At 39.1% G+C, this 18,695-nt stretch overlaps 1 protein-coding gene across 3 annotated transcripts in view; it reads left to right on the top strand.

Annotated features, from left to right (window-relative positions):
- Positions 1-18,649, top strand: part of GPR176 (G protein-coupled receptor 176) — a 32,354-nt gene extending 13,705 nt beyond the window's left edge. The window contains exons 1-3 of one of the 3 annotated variants that reach the window (XM_084521324.1): positions 9,297-9,449; positions 15,432-15,684; positions 17,185-18,649. In XM_084521324.1, coding sequence (XP_084377450.1) covers positions 9,425-9,449; positions 15,432-15,684; positions 17,185-18,292 — 1,386 coding nt within the window. In that variant the 5' untranslated portion in view covers positions 9,297-9,424 and the 3' untranslated portion in view covers positions 18,293-18,649. Of the gene's footprint in view, positions 1-9,296; positions 9,450-13,024; positions 14,655-15,431; positions 15,685-17,184 lie in introns of those variants that run through there. The other 2 variants (XM_084521325.1, XM_084521323.1) reach the window with 2 other exon arrangements.
- Positions 18,650-18,695: the final 46 nt, after the last annotated feature.

The following is an 18,695-nucleotide window of genomic DNA, read 5'->3' as shown; positions in this document are numbered from 1 at the left end:
GTTTTAACCTCTGCAAGTAGAAGGTCCTTAGCATTGCAGTTATGTCTCCTCTTTTTCACTTGACCCTGAGCTGCCTTGATGGTACTCCTGTGCTCCTGCAGTTTGGTTCTCTGTGCAGTTACTCTCATGGCCTCCCACTTGCATACCGATGCTGAACCATGGGTTCTCACCTGAAGTGATTGGCGTCGGTGTGAATGTTGATCCTTCCTTCCCCTACCTTCTCCTAACTCTTGTTATGTAAACTTTGGTTTAAATATTGGGGAAAAACAGCACTTAATGAGTACCAAAGTAATAATAGCTGTTTAAATATCTCATAAGCATCACCCAATTCTTCACCCAACAGCACACAATGCTTAGTGAACAGTGAGCTTACAGTTCTCATGCCTGATCCAGCGTGGTCCAACCAGTGCTAACAGTGTCCCGAGCTGGGGAGAAAAATGGGGTTGAGTGGATCTAAATGAAAACTATTTTTGGTGGGGAATTTTTTTTTGTGGAAGTCATCAGCCTCATCTTCATTATCACCACTTGCCATGATGACGAGGACTTCCAGGTGAGGACATTAGTTGTGAGATCACATTGCTTTCCTTCCACTCCAACACTCCATAAGGGAGAATTTTTCCTACTTCCATTCTCTTTCTCTTATTTTTTTTATCTCTGAATTAACTTTAAAGTCTATGCCATCAGTTATGGACACCATGCATATTTTTGTGCATTTAAGCCATTGTCAACATCCTTTGAATGGAAGGTTTTCAGATACCACAAAGTTTCTATGGAATTCATCCCCTCTGGTATGAAGCAGAGCTGACCAGGGGTGAGCCTGGAGAATAATCCCCTCCTTGTTTGTGCTTCAGCCACTGCTCGCTCTTCAAGTGTGTGAGCGAGGCATACGTATGTGTCTGCCACCAGTATGAAAGTCTAAAAGCCATGCCACTTGGATTTTTGCCATATCAATTTGCTTCATGCCTGTACTGCTTCTAATTTCTACAGTGGTTTCACTAGCTATGGCTTGAACTAATTTGCTGTTCTTTTATTTCCCTGAATTAATAATTTTAGTTAAGTTTTAAACTGGAGATGAGCTTGTACTGTACAATCTTTCAAAAGTCCAAAGAGTAAAGTAAACAGAAAAAGAGGTAAGTTTGTGGAAAGTAATAGCAGAAGGAGCAGTGGTTGTGATATCATTTATATCCATACAGCTGAAATTGTCTGAAATCATCACTTATTTTTGGCAGTCTGTACTGCGAAGCTGTACACGTTTATGTTCCCCATCTTCTAAATATCAGGCTTGGCTTGTCCCCAGACAGAATTACTACTTGTTTTTGCAAAATCGGGCCATAAGTGACTTTCCAAAGTAACACTGCTACCTAGGGAACCCTGTGATTTTATCTTAGTAGTCCTATTTCTGGTCTCATACTAGTCAGTGGCCAGGCTGTACCTTTGAAAGCTCTAGGAATCAATTTTTCATATACTTATTTAAAAAGCAAATAAACTCACCCACTTACATGCTTCAGATAAGCTATTTTTAAAATAAATTTTCATTTACAGAGTGATTCACTATATTGGAAGAGTCTTAATTAGAAAATCCCTGCTGGCTGTGGAGTGCTTTGAGTTATTCTGATTAATCGGATACTACCGCTGTGTGGAGTAATTCTGTCACGACTTGGGGAGTCCTCTGAACAATTTGCTGCTGCTCAGGGGTTCCCAAGGGGTTGATTGCAGACTGAGACCATCTCAGGAGCATGCAACAAAAAAGTTATTCTTTGCTTTTTTTACCTCTGACATCTGCGAAGTCTGTAAAGAATTGGGATAAAGACTGAAATCTGGCTGTAGATATGGAAGTGATTTACAGAAAATGCCTTTGGTCCAAGAAGAAGACGGGTCAGACCGAAGAGTTGCCCCTCATCTTTTTTCCTTTGACCTTTTGACTGTTTTGTTGCTGACCATCTCAAGTGAGATTAGAGAAATTTTGACAATGGTCTTTTTGGCATGGTAACTACTGCTGGAGCAGCATGTAACAGCACTCCTGGACACCAGTAGTGTGTTAGTAGTCAACAGGGAGTACTGAATTAGAGACTTGTGTTGCAGCAATGCTTGCCCAATAAACACACTAGATAAGTGCCATATATTTCAGTGAGGCACTGGGGAACCTTGGAAGCATACATGGGAGCTTTTGCTTTGTTATGCTTTAACTTCCTTTTTGTGTTAGGAAACCACTGGGCATAGAGAGAGCCACCTCAGCTAGCAAAGAGAGGGGGCTTTTCAATAAATGTAAGAAATCCTACTGGGGTTGTGCTAAGCCTGACTGGAAAAAATATTGCAAATAATAGTAGATCCAAAAAGTACTGAATAATTTCCATCACCAAAAGAGGTCTGGCTTTGCCTGGAAGCTTCTTTCTCTTCCCCACAAACTTTGCAGCTGGTTTAATGAAAGCTACTTAATCCCATGCATCTTTGCCTCTTGTTACTTTGTGCAGCTGTGGCTGTGTGTAATTCTGAAATGGTGACTTGAGATTTCATTTTGTTCTGCTTCATCTGAGAAGCTGCAAAGCCCTTCTCTGTGTAGAGCAATTCTGTGAAATGTACAAGACTATTCCAGTATAGCTTCAGTAATGGGTGTTGAAGGTATGTGTTTTGTTTTTTTTAAAGTTCAGGTAATAAAAATGAAAAAATAATTACTAAACTAAAAATGTTTGCAAATATAACACTTGGTAGAAAGCTTACATTCAGAGTGGAAAAAATGACCCACTAATATCTACAATAGCCAACAAAGCATGGTAACAGTCTTTGTAAAATCTTGTTTTTACAAGTGACAAGGAATTTTTGCAAACAAAGTAACCCTGGGAATATTTATGTGGGTAAAGAGGAGGATGCTCATATTTTTGTGCTTGCATTCATCTACGTAAGCACTGGGACAAACAAATTCATGGACCTGCTTGAATGTGATGGCAGGTCTCAGTTTTGCATTTTGTTTTGGTTGTAGCTTTTCAAAGGAGGTTAATTTATCATGTGAGTCCTACAGAAACCATTGTACCAGCAAAGGAAAGCTAGTTATGACATAATTTACCTCTAATTCATAAATCAGGCAGTCTGGAATCAGTAGAATGACATAAAAATGCTTCTTAATTAAGCCTCCCTTATTTGGGGGGAATGGAAATAGTTGTTTGGGTCATTGCACAATTCCCTTAGTACATGACATTATAGAATTTGTTTTTAATTTCCATTTTCTCACAGTAAACCTGAGTTTTCCTATGGAAATATTTTTTTCATCTTCTTTTCCCTCATGAAAGTTGTTCATAGATGTTCCTGGGAAGTTTGTCTGGCAAATGGGAGACTTCCTGCAGCTCTTAGCCTGTGTCTGATGTCGTTCTTCACAGAGCAGATGAGATATGTTCCTGCCCAGCTGTGTCTGTACTGGCAGACTGAAATGACCAGCATCATGAAGCCCTCTCTTTGCTTATATTGAACTTGCCTTTAAAGCTTACAGAGTGAATCTAATGTGGATTTCCTCAGTATGCATCTGGTAGCAAATCTGTTTTCAACAGTGCCAATCAGTTGTCTCCCACTGGAAAATGAGCGAGTCGAGGTAACCTCTCATGGTGCATTGTGCTACTGTTTGAGTGTCTCTTCATTAAGCATTACTTATGCTTGCATTGGCACTTCAACACCTGAATGGCTTATTGCCATGTCTCTTGGAAAAATTCTATAACCAAGTTATTAATTTTTTAATACGTTTCCCTACCCAGATTGAATTGATATGAGAAAATAACTCACATTTATTAGTTTATATTTGAGATGTTCTTATAGTTTATTCTTAGTACAAGTATACTGGTGGTTCACTTTGGACTTAATGGCACTTGGGTAGCACACGTGTGAGTAGTTACTTTGTTATGTGACAGTGTGTGCCATGTCCAATACTGCTTGTTTTCCTGCTTTTTTCTTCCACCGTTCATTTATATTATATATTTCATGAGATTTGCTTGTTTCCAATACTAGTTTTATGTGTATTTAATGAAAACAACCTGAATGTGTTTTGAATCCAAACAATATACAGCTGACTTCTTTTTTACCTGTGTAATGATTTTGCATTTATATCTGTGAATGTATTCATTAAGTTGTTTCTGCAGTCATGGCTGAGTGCAATTGATGAAATAAAAACTACATAAAAATTCAGGCAATCTTCTTCATAAATGAACCTAAAGGGATGTGTTTAGAAGCAATTAAAATTTTGTCCGTGTTATTTTTTTTTTATTTTTAAAAAAGCTAAATCTTCTGATAGCTGCTTAAAGGTTTCTTTTGAAATTTAGCAAAAACACTCCAGTAAAGAAGAACTTAATTTTTCATTGGCAACAACTCAAATGGACTAAGACTAGGCAAAGATGCAGTACGGGTTGAGATTGCTTTGATCCGTTGTAGTATTTGGTATTGTGGCCTGTGGATATGAGAAATAATGCCTTCCGTCCTGCTGAGGGGTGTAGCTGGAAGGGAGCAGCTACGTGAGGTGAAGAAGCAGACAAAACTCTTGTAAAATTTGGTATTGTGTAATTAAAACAAACAAACAACCACTAGTAATAGTGGGGTAACCTTGGCACAAAGTTCACTTTTTATTTTAAGATGCTTTATAATTGTAGCCCAGTTTTTGCTCACAGGTTAGTAATACCAATCATAGCAGGTGCTGGGCTCATGTAACTCAGAACAGCATGTGAGAAGAAATCCTGTCACTTAAACCTTTCTTCATTCAAATCCTGTTGGGGGAATTATGTCTGAACTGCAATGCATTGCTGTGTTTTGGGACTGGTGATGTCAGTGTTACTTAGAAGGAAGTTCCTGTTCAAATTTGTTTTTCTTTGATAAATTTCTGTCTTAAAGTCTCCAGGAATTTAATTTAACAATTATAACATTATATAACAACATAACATTGAAATGTTCTGAAAGGGGAACATGGTTTTATTTATTAAACCATGCAGATTTCAGTCCTTATTCTGCAGGTCTTGTTCTTATGCATACGCCTATAAGTGCTAACACGTGTGTGCTCAAGAGACAGGATTACTTGCGAGCAGTCGGGAGAACAGCAATGTTCATGGTTTTTGAACAGGTCTTTTTGACTTGTTAGAAACCATGTTACTGCAAGAGGGCTTTCTTTCTGCCTTGGAGTCCTGCTTGCTTCATCTCTGTAATTCCCTGGCAAGGTGGCTGCCCCTTCTGTTTGATCATTTTGGGAGTCATATGACAGCTGCATTCACACACATTCATTTCCATCCATCTTTCATTCAGACTGATCTGAGTATTACTGTTGCAAATCTGTTATATGCCTCAGGAAAAGAACACCCCCATTTTTCTTGTATTTTGGTCTCTACTTGAAGTATGCCAAATGCATGTGGATAAATCAGCAAGAGCTTTTTCTTTGGCTGTGTATCTTAGACCTTTCAGGTTTGCAATAGCAATTTTCCAGGGATGAGTTCAAAATGTATGTTCCTTTTTTAAGGTAATAGGACTAATCATACAGCTGTTATTTAAAAATGAATGCTTTGTTTCAAGGTAATGGACTTACAAAGCTTGAAAGGGTTTCATTTTACTTCATGGAAGAACTGAAATTGTTGTAGACTTCTGGCATATGTTTTTGTCGCTACCTTGTCTGCAGAAGTCAAGAGAAGTTGCTAGATCGTTCTTGTTTTCTGTTTGTTTCCATATGGCATAGAGAAGTCTGAAATGCTTCCATGGGTTGACAATGGATGATTCCATACAGAGAGGAGCAATTACACAAATGTGTCCTGCAAGCATTCCCAGCCACTGTGACTTTTTTTTTTTTTGTGGGAAAGCAAAAGGGAAGAAGTGGAACTGTAACCTTGTAAAAATAAATATTACTTATGTAGAATTGTGAAGGACCACTGCTGGAGCCCATTGAGCCCATTCGTGGGGCTGGGAGGAGCAGAGACAACTAGTCATTCCACAATCAGCTGTGGAGGGGAAAAAAGAAATGCATGTTTCTAAATATAACATGAATTAATCCCTCTGTGCGGGACATATTAAGCATATGTTAAGTTCTGTCTGAAGACAGCTGTTTGTAAAGAATCAAGATCAAATGTGCCCAGCTGGTGACCTGATGAATGGCTGCGTGGCAAAACTATATAAGGAATAAAATGATGCTTCTGTTAAGTTGGCACTTTGGAGAAATGGATGTACAGGCAAAGTGATGTAGAAAACACCTCCGATCTTTCTTGGTTTTATGAAGAATAAAAAAGTCATGACACTGTGGTAGAACAGAAAATTTCTGCTCCACAAAAAAGCTGTTAACTACGGCGTCTTTCAGCTACAAAGTATAATTTCAGCTGCAAAGGAGGATGAAAATTGAGGCTAATGGGTAGGAATCTTTTTTTCCTTTTGTTATTTTTTTTTTTCCAAGAGTGCAAGATAGCTTCAATTACCAATGATAATATAAGGTCTGTCTTCCAACTACTAGTAATTACTGTAGACCTTTTTAAGTTTTGCTCCACTGTTAAATAGCACAATTTAAAATGAATTATACTTGTGCTTTTCTTCTGCGATAATTAAGCTAGGGTATACCAACTAACCAGCAATTAAGTCAAATTATCCAGTAGGTCATATACTGTTGGAGTATAAATTTCAAATACTGACTATACTACAATATGGCACAGGATTTTTTTTTTCAAATTTGGTCTTATTATCTTGAGTGAAAAAATGGAAATGATGCAGAAAAAATATTACGTAAGGCCAATGCTATTGGACCCTGTCTGCGTCGCATACTGGTCTGGTAGAGTTTTGTACAGATCTGAGGGTGAAGGCAGGAGGGAGTGAGGTCTGGATGAGGAAGTGTAAAGTTGTGGTTCCTGTTTGCTGTGGATATTACAGCAGCTTACAGCACAGACTAAATACTGGAAGTGCTCTGAAAGGCCTAAGTTTCTCCAGAGCCTCACAAGTGCCAAAGTCAGTCCCCTTCTGGATCTGAGCTTAGTGCATTCTTCAGAGAGGACTGAGTCCTTCAGGTTTCTTCTGGAAGAACTTAATATACTTAATATAATTAAGAACTTAATAGGGACTGGGGCTGGCTCTGTAACCAAACCAAAACTGAGCAGCATCTGTGATGTGCAAAGTCACATCTTAGAGGCCACATCTCCTTAACGGTGCCAATATATATGAATTGCAGGTGCATGGGGGTGAAGTTGGATGAAAAATGAGCATCTGAAGAGATGTGATATGGCATAGGTAGCACAGCTGCCTCCGTAAGTGGCTACAGGCTGACTGCAAACAAAGCACTTATGGGGCATAAAAATTATTTTTAGAACAAATTTTAAATGTACTTGATCCCATGTTAACACTGCTATTTACACTTGGATTCAGCACAGCAGTCAGGTGAGCCTAAATAAATAGCCGTGCTGCTTGACATCACCTCACTTGAGCTACAATTGCATCCCCCTCAGTTGCTTCATGACATACAGGTTCAAACTGGCTCTCTTCTGAGTTCTTTTTAAAACAAAGGGACAAAAGCTATTCCTCTTGTACCAAGGTTGATGAAAAACAGACAAATAGGCTGCTCAGAAAAATTACCTGCCTTGTTTGCGTCCCAGCCCTTGTACTGGTTCAGTAAGGTCATCAGATTTGTTCTCTGAGGGCAGCTGGCACAAAGGCTAGTGTAGTGAAGCACCAAGGCCTCTCTGGGTGTGATAGTAGGTTGGCAAAGGAGATGTGGCTGCCAGTAATACTTCTGTTAATCAGTTCCTATGTGTTGGTGATCAGGGGGATGATGTTTTTACCTCTTCTGTATCCATTCCCTTTTATCTAGATAGAGAATATTTTTACTACTCATCTATCAGGCTAAAAGGGAATGGATAGAGAAGAGGTAAAAAGATTAATCCCCACCTTATAGGGTATGTCATGGGGGTCATGCTTTAAAAATTTTGGGCTGCATTTTTGCAGTAAGTAAAATAAGCTTGTCCCTTAGGCACTGCGATTCAAAAAGCTAATAACCTTGGAAAGATTTATATTCTTGTTACAGTGAGAGCAGTAAATCTGGACATTCTTTTTCAGGTTCTTAATTTCCTTGCGTAGGTTTCAAAGGCAGTGCTACACATTTGTCATATTTTCCTGAGGTGGGAACAATTCAAGGTCCTGAAGTTGCCGAAGCAATATTCTTTAAACTTTTATCCTTCCAAGGAGCTCAAGGAGTTTCAGGTTCTTTGAGGTCACCAGCTTTAAAACAGGCAAATCGTTCAGAAAAGTCAAGTGTACTTCAGCAGAATAAGCGGGTTTGGTTATTTCCTTGATTGGCTTAAATGGTTTTGGCAGTTGTTGAAGGACTGTAGTTTATCGAAAGGGAGAAAATGACTGTTCTATACCCAGAAATTTTGTCCATTTAATGGGATTGTAAGTGCAAAATGTGAGATGGGAAAAAGTGGCAGTGGATGTGAAGAACTGGAGAATTGCCAATGTAGCACTTTACCTCCCTTTAAATATGTTTATCCGAAAGAAATAAAAATGGGTATCCAAGATCTTTAGCATTATGTAGTTATTTAAGAATCTGTCCATCAAACAGAAAATCTATAACATACTAAGGACAAGATTAATATAATTCTGTATGTAACCTTGTTCAATCATTGTTCCCTTTAGCCATTTTGACATAACAAATACCATCGTACCACACAAGAAATTAAAGAAAAAAAAAACATTCATGAAGCTAAAAAAAACATTCATGAAGCTAAGAAGCATTTAAATGATTCTGTAAGGTTTGTTTTTCTTGATATGAGGAAATACACCATGAACACTGTGTTCTAGGCATGCTCAGAGCCCATTAACTGATGCTTTAAGGAGGAAATCAGTGAATCACTTATGAATGCGCAATGTGGCAGCTCTGCCACAAGTCTGAAATGCGAATGAGAATTCTAAGAACAGGAGTGAGGAACATTATCTTCAAATTAAGGAGAGAACCCGATCTCTGAAGAGGGGAAAAAAAGGTTTGTTTTACAGCAAACTTTGTTCAAAGGCAATTTTCATGCAGTTTTCATTCATCTGGGACACAAAACATTTGGTTGCATGTGTGCACAAACTGCTAATAAAGGAAGTATGTTAAAATGGCAAATTAATTCAAAGTTACTCTCTATTCCTTTTAAGTGGTTTGCAAGTGTTATCACTGAATTTTGAAGTCGGTAGGTGGAACACTACCTGAAAACAAATCAAACCTTTTATAACTTCTGGCTGTTTTTGTCTTTTTTATGTATAAAGACAGTTGTCTGATTTTTTTTTTTTTTTTGAACTAGAATATACAATACTTACAAAGAATTGCAACAATTTGGGCCTGTTTGAGGAAAGTTGGACTAGATGATCTCCAAAGGTCCCTGCCAGCTTCAAATCCTCTGTGATTCTGTGATAAAGTAATGCGCTTCTTCATGCTGTATAGCACAACACATACTCTGATATGCCCCTCTTGCCTCTGGAAACAAGTAAGCAGACAACATATGTTTAACATAAGGGTATGTGATAGCTACCTGTCATGGGTTGCCAAAAGTGTTTTCACGGTACTGCCTTTTGAGTGATGCTTGTAGTTGAACAGACTGAGTTCTGCAGAAAACATCTTCCTCAAAATACCCCTGAAAATAACAACAATAATAAACAGTGTTGTTGGAGGCTTGAGAGTGTAATCATCCTGGTGTTTCAACAAGTGTTTTTCCCATTGAATATGTTGATAGAAACTGTGACTTGTTCAGCTGTTAGCTTTTGGTTTTTAATGAAAGGTTTCAATAGAAAAAGGCTTGTTTCTAGCCTTTCTTGTTGCTTCCTAACTTCTTTTTTATAGAGAGGGCTGCTGTCTCCTTTCCTGTAACACTGCGGCCCACGGGGGTAGGGGCTGCAGGAGGCTGTGTGGTGGAAAGGATGTTTGGACTCTGAGAACCCCGCTGTGGAAGGGGAAATGAGCAGGCAGAAGAAAGCAAGCTGTGAGAAGGATTATGCTAGAGCGTGGACTTTGTTTTGGTTCAATTATGTGCTGATGAATGTTCACAGAAATACAAAATGAATGTCGTACCCGGCTAATGGACTGCGTTCCCTGAGATGACAAAGAGCAATAAGTATATTTTTTTGGGATGGCTGCATGGCAAATGCATTTGTTTTAGATAACAACCAGTGGTTTCCATGGGGATCATTCTTCTGCTTTTTAAAGGTATTATTAAGAATCTTTTACCTAGTTTGAATTACTGCTAAGAGCTATTACTTCAAAACTATGTCAGCTGTTGATGCCTGAATCAACACTTTGTGTCTAGCAGTGAAACCTGGGGGGGGGGTACAGCTTGGGGAGAGTTTTTTTTTTTTTTTTCCTGCTTTGAATCAAAAATCATGCACCCTGATAACATTTAATGCTCAGGGAACATTACTCCTTGCAAATACAATGAATTTAAAATGCTACAAAGGCTTGAAGGGCATTTTCTGGGCAGTGTGACATGTCAGACTGTTCTTGTATTTATTTCTCAGTGTAATTCTGTGCAACTTCATGTACTGTATGGCTGCTTGTCTTTTGATATTTCTCAAAAAAAAAAAAAAAGTAAGGGTTAACTAGAAATAACCATCCTTTCAATCTGAGTATGGTGGAATTAGTGCATGGAGATTTTCTTGAATATTGACATTTATGATAAATAAAATATAAGAAATGTTTGGCAAGTTTTATACATATGTTTGTTGCTAACATGAGAAGAGCTGCTTCTCATGCACTTTTAGTGTTTCCTATTCTTCTTCTTTGCCTGGAGAAATTTTCAAAGGCACAGAGAAGCTGGATACATTTCTCCTCATTCGGTCTGTGTATTGATAAGGTTTCCAGCCAATGTGAGATACAGTTAGGGCGATTTGTAGGCTTGGCTCATTCTCTGAGAAGGCCAAAGATACTTTTTGAAATGAAAAGCACTTTTTCTTCTTTCAGTGTTGGAGTTCCGTGCAACCACTATGGGATATGCTTTGTCACATGTGATCATTTATAAATGATGCACATATCCAGGTCAGTATTGACTTGCAGGTAAACAGCCAGATGCTACATTTTCCAGCTGCTTGTTCACCCTAACTTTCTCTGGGTGTCCCTAAGCTAACCAATGCCAATCCTGTGTAGTTCATCAATTCTTAATCCAAGGTTATGTAGCCCTGGGCTGGTTCTCCAGCAGAAATACCTCACAGAAGAACCCATGATGAAAACAACAGCTTTGCCCACTGTGAGGACATGCAACAGCCTAGTACAGTTGTTCCCCACAGGGAATATCATTGTTAGATTAGTGACTTCCATGGGTTCAACAGTGAATGACTAATATATATAGAACAGCAGAGTGGCTCTGCACACTGTGAGAAGATGCAGAGTGCCTTTGCTGTAATGCTTGTTGAATTACCTTGTTGCCTGGAATGTTGTTATCCTTTTCCATAGAAAGGAGTAGCTTCTGAAAGGTGAGAAGGAACAAAGTGGGAAACGTATTCAGTCTGTTGTTAACCTTCTTAATATTTGATACTATACAAAGTTTCTGGTGTAATTTTTTCATTGTGTGGCTTTGAGCTGCATAAAGGGAAATACTTGATTAAAAGGCATCAGCAGAAAGAGCTACTAGCTTGTGCTGAAGCTGATCGTCTGATTCATCCGATCAGAGGGACTTATAAATATGCAAAGTACTCATAGTTGCAAGTGAGGGGAGGAGGGAGAACGTTACCCTGAAGGATATTCACTCATTAATTTTCCAGTGTCCCAAGTGAATACTTCTGCGTTCTTATCATTTTTTTTGCCTTTAAGGTTCTGACTTTGTCTAAGAGCTCTTCCTTATCTTACAACCAGTATTTTGTGTGCTTTAGTCTTCCCATTTCTATCTAGGATCAATCAGCACTAATCAGAGCTAATGTCATGTCCTTGTGGCTCTGTGATGCATAAATGATGATATAACATCATGTGTAGAAGTAATTCAACAGTTGAAAACCTAGAATCTTGAGTCAAGCTTCTCTGTAGGACCCTGAAGAGTAGCTCAGAAGTTCTCTAGCAGCTCCTGGAGAATTATTTTTAAACCCTCTGATTTTTTTTCTTTCTATTCTTCATTTATAATCATTTAATAGAGGTGAAACTTGCTTTGGAAGTAAGGTTATAAAACCAATGAGGTTCAAACCAGATGAAGAATTTTAATTAAATACAAATACAGCTTCTCCACTACTTCAGGGCATTGTAGTAATACGTTTTTACTATGTGAGCAGTACTTCTTTAATAACTGGGAAGTTAGAGAGATTTTTTGAAAGCCAGTGATTTGGCTGACTGCTTATCTCTTAGTAACTGGAAGCTTTAAATACAACTGATTGAATACTGCCTTTTGAATATATTGTCAAGCCGAAAGCACCTGCCAAAACCAGATGATAATTCCATTCTTTAAAGTACATCAGCTGGTAAATACATAACTCAATATTTTGTCAGCTACCCGAAAGAAATTGGCATAAGACACATGACACAGTATGTAGAAAATTGAATTGCAAATTACATTTAAATACTGTAGACCTAAATAGCATGTCTGTGAGGTAGATTTCAAAGCTAATATTGCATGCTCTTATTGGAAATGCTGCATGAAGGCTACTGGTTTATCAAGAAGCTGAACTGGTCTTTCTGATATTGTTACTTCCCTCTTTTCTTCTATACGCATTGGCCACATGAACAATATATTCTTGCTGGCATTTCGGTTCTGTGAGCAACCATGGGAAAACTCTACTCAGCAAATAAAAGCTTGGTAGTTTTTTTTTAATTGGATAGAAAAATCAAGCTAAGGAATTCTCAGCTGTGAGGGACTGCAGCTGCTTTTTCATATCTCAATCAGCAGTGTAAGATGTTCTCTCATTGTGTAATATTGTTTACCCTATCAAAACACTAAAATCTGACAGTCTCATAAATCAATTACATTTCAACTTAAGAGCTTCCGATGTCAGTAATACATGTTATCGACAATATGCAGTTGTTGATGCAGTCTGTGGTAAGAACGGTTCTTCTTGCAGGTAGCAAGATAAATTCCACCATGCGTGCTGTCCAGCTGCAGCAGAAAAAATAAATGGGGTTGTCTTGTCAAGCAGTGCTTTTGTGCAAGTAGCTATGCTTTGGTTGGCCTTGCGGTACTGCACAGTACATCTCCAGGTGAAAAACCAAGGAGAGTCATTTTACTGATACGATACTGGCCTTTGCTATGGAGTTACTGCTAGTGTGAAACATATAGCTTACACATGAGCTATGCACTGAACAACACTCTGTAATTTGGCTAGTGCTGAGAATTTTACTGATTCACCGATCATTCAGGCCAGTTTTTTCCTAGTGCACAGTGACTGGCTAACAAAGAATGATTGCAGTACTTCTTCAGTATGAAGACTTGAACATAGTTTAATCAGTCGCGCAACTGAGCTATTACGTTTTATTTTTGTCCTGGATCTGCTGCCTGGCAAGATGATTTACTGTCTATTGCCTAGTGCCCCATGGAAAGAGGCATTTAAAAAACCTCCATTGGAATTGATTAGCTAGAGCATAGTATCATCAAGAGATGCATGTTCCACTTGAGATTTTTCTCCATTAAAACCCCTGACTGATTACTAGGGGGAGTTGTATAGAACGTTTGCTTCCTTTTCTTTGTCAGATCACTTCATAAAAGGGTGAATGCTTTCTGAAAGTAACTCTGATGTCTTGTAAGTTTACAAAGAATGCTCATCAGCCCCCTGAGAAAACTTTGTATGTTTTTATGCTGCTTTTATGATGTATATATGACAAACATTTAGATGAAACATAAGGCAGCTTTCAGTTTTAATTGAACAACTTGCTTAGAAATGCACGATATGCACATATCCTTAAAAATAACTTACTCTGGCTGCCTTGCTGTCTTCCAGTTTTGACATGCTTTGAAAGTCTGTTTCCTGTTGCTGTCAATGAGTCTTCAAATGCTGTGTCTGGAGACAGCACTTTAAAAAAAATAAAATTCAAATTGTAGGTGCTGGAGCCTGAGCCAAAACCCTGTCTGTGCAGGCATGGGTAGAAAGCTGGGGCCAGGCTGTATGTGCACCCTGCTCAGCTGTGCCAGCAGAGATCCTCCCCAGCTCTGCACCATAAACCCCCCTCTGCCTGGGTACCACAAAGTGCCTGCCACAGTGTCTGATGAGCCAGAGAGCTCACTGCCCCTTGTGCATCACCTGCCTCGCGAGGGAAGAGCCAGCGCCAGGGCGATGTGGGGCTCAGGAGAGAAGGGGCTGCCTGCCTCTCGCCACCTTCTCCCTTCCTCGCATCCCTCCCCTGTGCTGTCACAGAAACCCTGAGAATCAGGCTGTTTGATCAAAGTCAAGAGAGAAGACTTTAATAGTAAATCCATCTTCATTTTTGCACTGTTCTATTAAGCCTTTTTTCCCCAGTAGCATTCTTTTAATATGTATTTATATTTTATTTTAAAGCAAATAGCTTGCTAAAAACAGTTTTTATAAAGGAGACATAAAATCCTGTATTATGAGGGTTTTTTTTGATGACATCTTGGTACACGGTAGAAGTGGCCCAGAGCTACCAGAACAGACTGCTACATGTACTCCTGTGCTGCTGTGAATTAAAATTATGGAGAAATTTGGGGTGGAAATTTTGTTTCTGTGATGTGGTATTTCTTCCTGAGGTCTGGATAAAGTAAGATGATGAGGTAAGAACTGTGATTTAGCTAATTCTGGTTTCTCTCTGTGCTTCTGATTCCTGTCTATTCCCTATTTGAAACAGATGTGTAGGGCTTGAATATCCAAAACAGTGGGTTGCATTCAGTGTGTTCTTTAGTGAAGTTATGCACATAGAGTCTTTTTTTTTCCTGTCCTATTTGTTTAATGGCATGGTATTATGGATATTCAGAATCTCTTGGGCGGAAAAAAGGATCAAATTTCTTCTGGATGTGGTTTCATAGATGCCTTTCTGTGCCATTACGTTGGCCAGTGGAAGGAAAAGCAAGCTTCTGTGATCCACTTACAGAGACACAGATTAACAGTACATCTATATTTCTTTGCTTACAATGTATTTGTCTGTTTTAAAAAATGCAGTAATTATTAAAATATCTGCACTTCATGCATGAGTCAACATAAGCACCTGAAAACATAGTTTGGATGTTCTGCCTAGTCACTTGCTTCTGAAAGTCTGCAGTTATTTGTTACTGGTAACTGGGAGGAGGTAACTGGGGCGTAATTGGTGTGTTTCCAGTCTCCTGACCTACCAAGCCTCTGACCATTACACAGACTTAATAGCCTGAGCAGTGTGGTGGTTCAAATCAGTGACTCCTGGCAAACTCCAAGCAGGTGCATTTTATTTGCAATATTAGGGAACAATCAGAGCTATTAAAATTAATGCTTTTTTCAGGGGCTGGGGGGGAGGATGTTTTTGTTGTTGATTTGGTTAGGTTTGTTTGCCTTGTTATCCTTCCTGTCTCCACTCACAGGTAACATCATGGTGCTGTGGTCAACTTGCAGAACATCGGTACTTAAGTCTGTAACAAACAGATTCATTAAGAATTTGGCCTGCTCTGGGATTTGTGCCATCCTAGTTTGTGTGCCTTTTGACATTGTTCTTAGTGCCAGTCCACACTGCTGCTGGTGGATCTACACGATGCTCTTCTGCAGAATTGCCAAGTTTCTGCACAAAGTCTTCTGCTCAGTGACCATCCTCAGTTTTCCAGCCATTGCTCTTGACAGGTAAGAGGTTAAACTTGCCAGGACGGTAATCCTTGATTTTTTTTTTTTTTCCTTCAGTTTTTTCTCACTCATGATACTCTTTTCTTCCCTTTCATTTTAGTCTTATAAATGCTCAAGTGTTGTTTTATGCTGTTACTGGCACAGGCTGCCCAGAGAGGTGCTGGACTTTCCTCCTTGGAGATCTCCAAAAGCCACCTGGGCAGCCTGCTCTGCATGGCCCAGCCTGAGCAGGGCTTGGACCAGGTGGGCTCCAGGGGGTCCTGCCAGCCTCGGGTAGGTTGTCCAACAATTTCAATTTCCAAATCTAGTTTTCTTTAAGGAAAAATAAAATGAAATAAAGGCCCCTGTTAATACAACCAGAATTATTTCAGAGAAATGTTGTATGTAGAACGTAAATCTAAAACAGAGGTGGAGCTTTGGACTGCATAAATTTTAGGATTCCATTAACTTTGCTTATTATTATTAGCTGTTATGGATCCCACCTAAATGCATGGCTCTATGAGAGTGACTAAGAGAGTGACTAAGGTATCTGTAAGGAAGGGTAAATACTGTTGTAATATAACTTATATTGCAAAAACAGTGTATTTTATATACATTAGATAAAATTGTTAGTCTGTTAACATGTCTCACTGCAGAAAGTTAGCTCTACAAAAACAAAGCTAATGAATTAGAAAGTCTCTTAGAAACTTGGTAAGTAACTTGGTAAGTATAGTATCGTTACCTATAATGCATAGCAGTGTTGCCACTGGAACAGTTATAATTTGGCCTTTCCTAGTAAAACTTTGTGATCTTACTAATAAAAACACAAATTGTTACTGCTTATGAGGATAAGAGTAAAAGGTTAGGTCTCCTGTGGAAAGTCTGCGAGCTTAAAAGTTCACAGCAGTAAGCAAACAGTGAATCAGTGAATGAAAATTTGATGTCAGAGATGTGTTGCTTTTTTAATGTACACAGAGCATTCAGTGTTTGACTACACTTTTGCTCAGGGCTTTGCCAACTAGAGCATGTGCAAAACAAAACTCCATTTTACTTCCAGTAGCTGCGTGTTATTTGTAGCCAACAGGTGGTGTTATCCAAATATAAGGGGAAAAGCGTCAGAAAGTAGCTATTCAAATTAACTGTGTCTGGCCTTCCACAGCTTTATATCTCCATCACATATTTGGAGCGTTTGTGCTGTGTGCAATATAGTGTTCAGTGCACAAATAGAAAAGTTATGTTTTCATAATGTTTATACACATTGAAGTGAAAATTTTTTCCACCATTAATGGGACCCTGAAGTGCAAATATTATTTTTTTCTACAAAGAGACCTGCAAAGCCAGACCCTTGTTTCTTTTCTTTCATAGCAGGTAGTCAGTTGGCAACTCAATTAGGGATTTGGCAGCATTATGCTTGTACGGTTTCTGAGAGGCTTCACACAAGTGCTATGCTTGTTCTGAAGAATACCCTTTGCATTGTATAAGTTACATGTGTTTTTTTCTTGGTTTATTTTTCCACAACAGGTACTATTCTGTTTTATACCCTCTGGAAAGAAAAATATCTGATGCAAAATCCCGGGACCTGGTTATCTACATCTGGGCCCATGCAATAGTGGCCAGCATTCCGGTATTTGCTGTGACCAATGTGTCTGATATTTATGCCATGTCGACCTGTTCCGAACCCTGGACCTACTCCCTCGGCCACCTGATCTACGTTATCATCTATAACATCACCACTGTGATTGTACCAGTGGCTGTGGTATTTCTCTTCATGATTCTTATTCGCAGGGCACTGAGTGCCAGCCAGAAGAAAAAAGTTATCATAGCTGCCTTAAGGACCCCTCAGAATACAATTTCCATCCCTTATGCCTCCCAGCGAGAAGCTGAGCTTCATGCCATGCTGCTTTCTATGGTTATGATATTTATTTTCTGCAGTGTTCCGTACGTGACTCTGGTGGTTTACCGCACCATACTCAATATTTCAGATATTTCAGTCTTCTTGCTCCTCACTGCCATTTGGTTGCCCAAGGTCTCTTTGCTAGCCAATCCTTTGTTGTTTTTAACTGTTAACAAATCTGTACGGAAGTGCTTAGTGGGGACGATAGTACAGCTGCACCAAAGGTATAGCAGGAGAAACATTGTCAGTTCGGGTGGTGTTGCAGATGCTAATCTGGAGCCCAGTGTCCGTTCAGGGAGCCAGCTTCTGGAGATGTTTCACATTGGGCAACAACAAATCTTCAAGCCAACAGAGGATGAGGAGAATGAAACTAAATCCATTGGCTCTGGTGACTTTCAGCAGAAAGAAATACCTACCACCAGCTTAGAGGTAGAAGAGACTTTGATTCATAAATTTGCACCACAGATGATTGCAGACTCTGCAGCTCAGGTAGCGCCAGCTGTGCCCACTGAAGCTGATATGGTAAATGACAAGTATTCCATGCAGTTTGGTTTTGGACCCTTTGAGCTGCCTCCACAGTGGCTCTCAGAAAACCGGAACAGTAAGAAGCGACTCCTGCCTCCTTTGGGGAATACTCCTGAAGAGCTAATCCAGACAAAGCAGCCTAAATGTAAAGCAGAAAGAAAAATCAGCAGAAATAATAAAGTCAGTATCTTTCCCAAGGTGGATTCTTAGGAAGAGCAGGAGCTTTAAGTGACAGATGAAGGTCACCTTCTGTTACATGTGTGATCCCATGGATCTTTGTTGTGCTGAAATTTGTTACAGGCTGATTTTTTTGTGCCAAATACAATTAAAACAAACAGGAAACACACACATGAGTGTTCTTTATTAATGTGTTTTCATGAAAATAATACATTGAAAGATGGTGATTCTTGATTTTATTTGTGAAATACCTACAATAATACACTCCTGATTAGCTTTCAAGAAAACAGACATGGCTTTGGGAACACTTTTCTTATGACTGAAGAATGGAAATGTGGTTGCTGGTTTGTTGGGGACCCTTATATTAAAATGGACTGGCTATCAAAGAAGCTTAATAGGAAAGGATTTAGGGGAGTACAAGAGGATGCAAAATGGA

The sequence above is a fragment of the Aythya ferina genome (assembly GCF_964211825.1).
Source record: "Aythya ferina genome assembly, chromosome: 5".
Lineage (NCBI taxonomy): Eukaryota > Metazoa > Chordata > Aves > Anseriformes > Anatidae > Aythya > Aythya ferina.
Note: the sequence above shows the minus strand (reverse complement) of the source record. Positions and strands in the feature narration are given on the sequence as shown.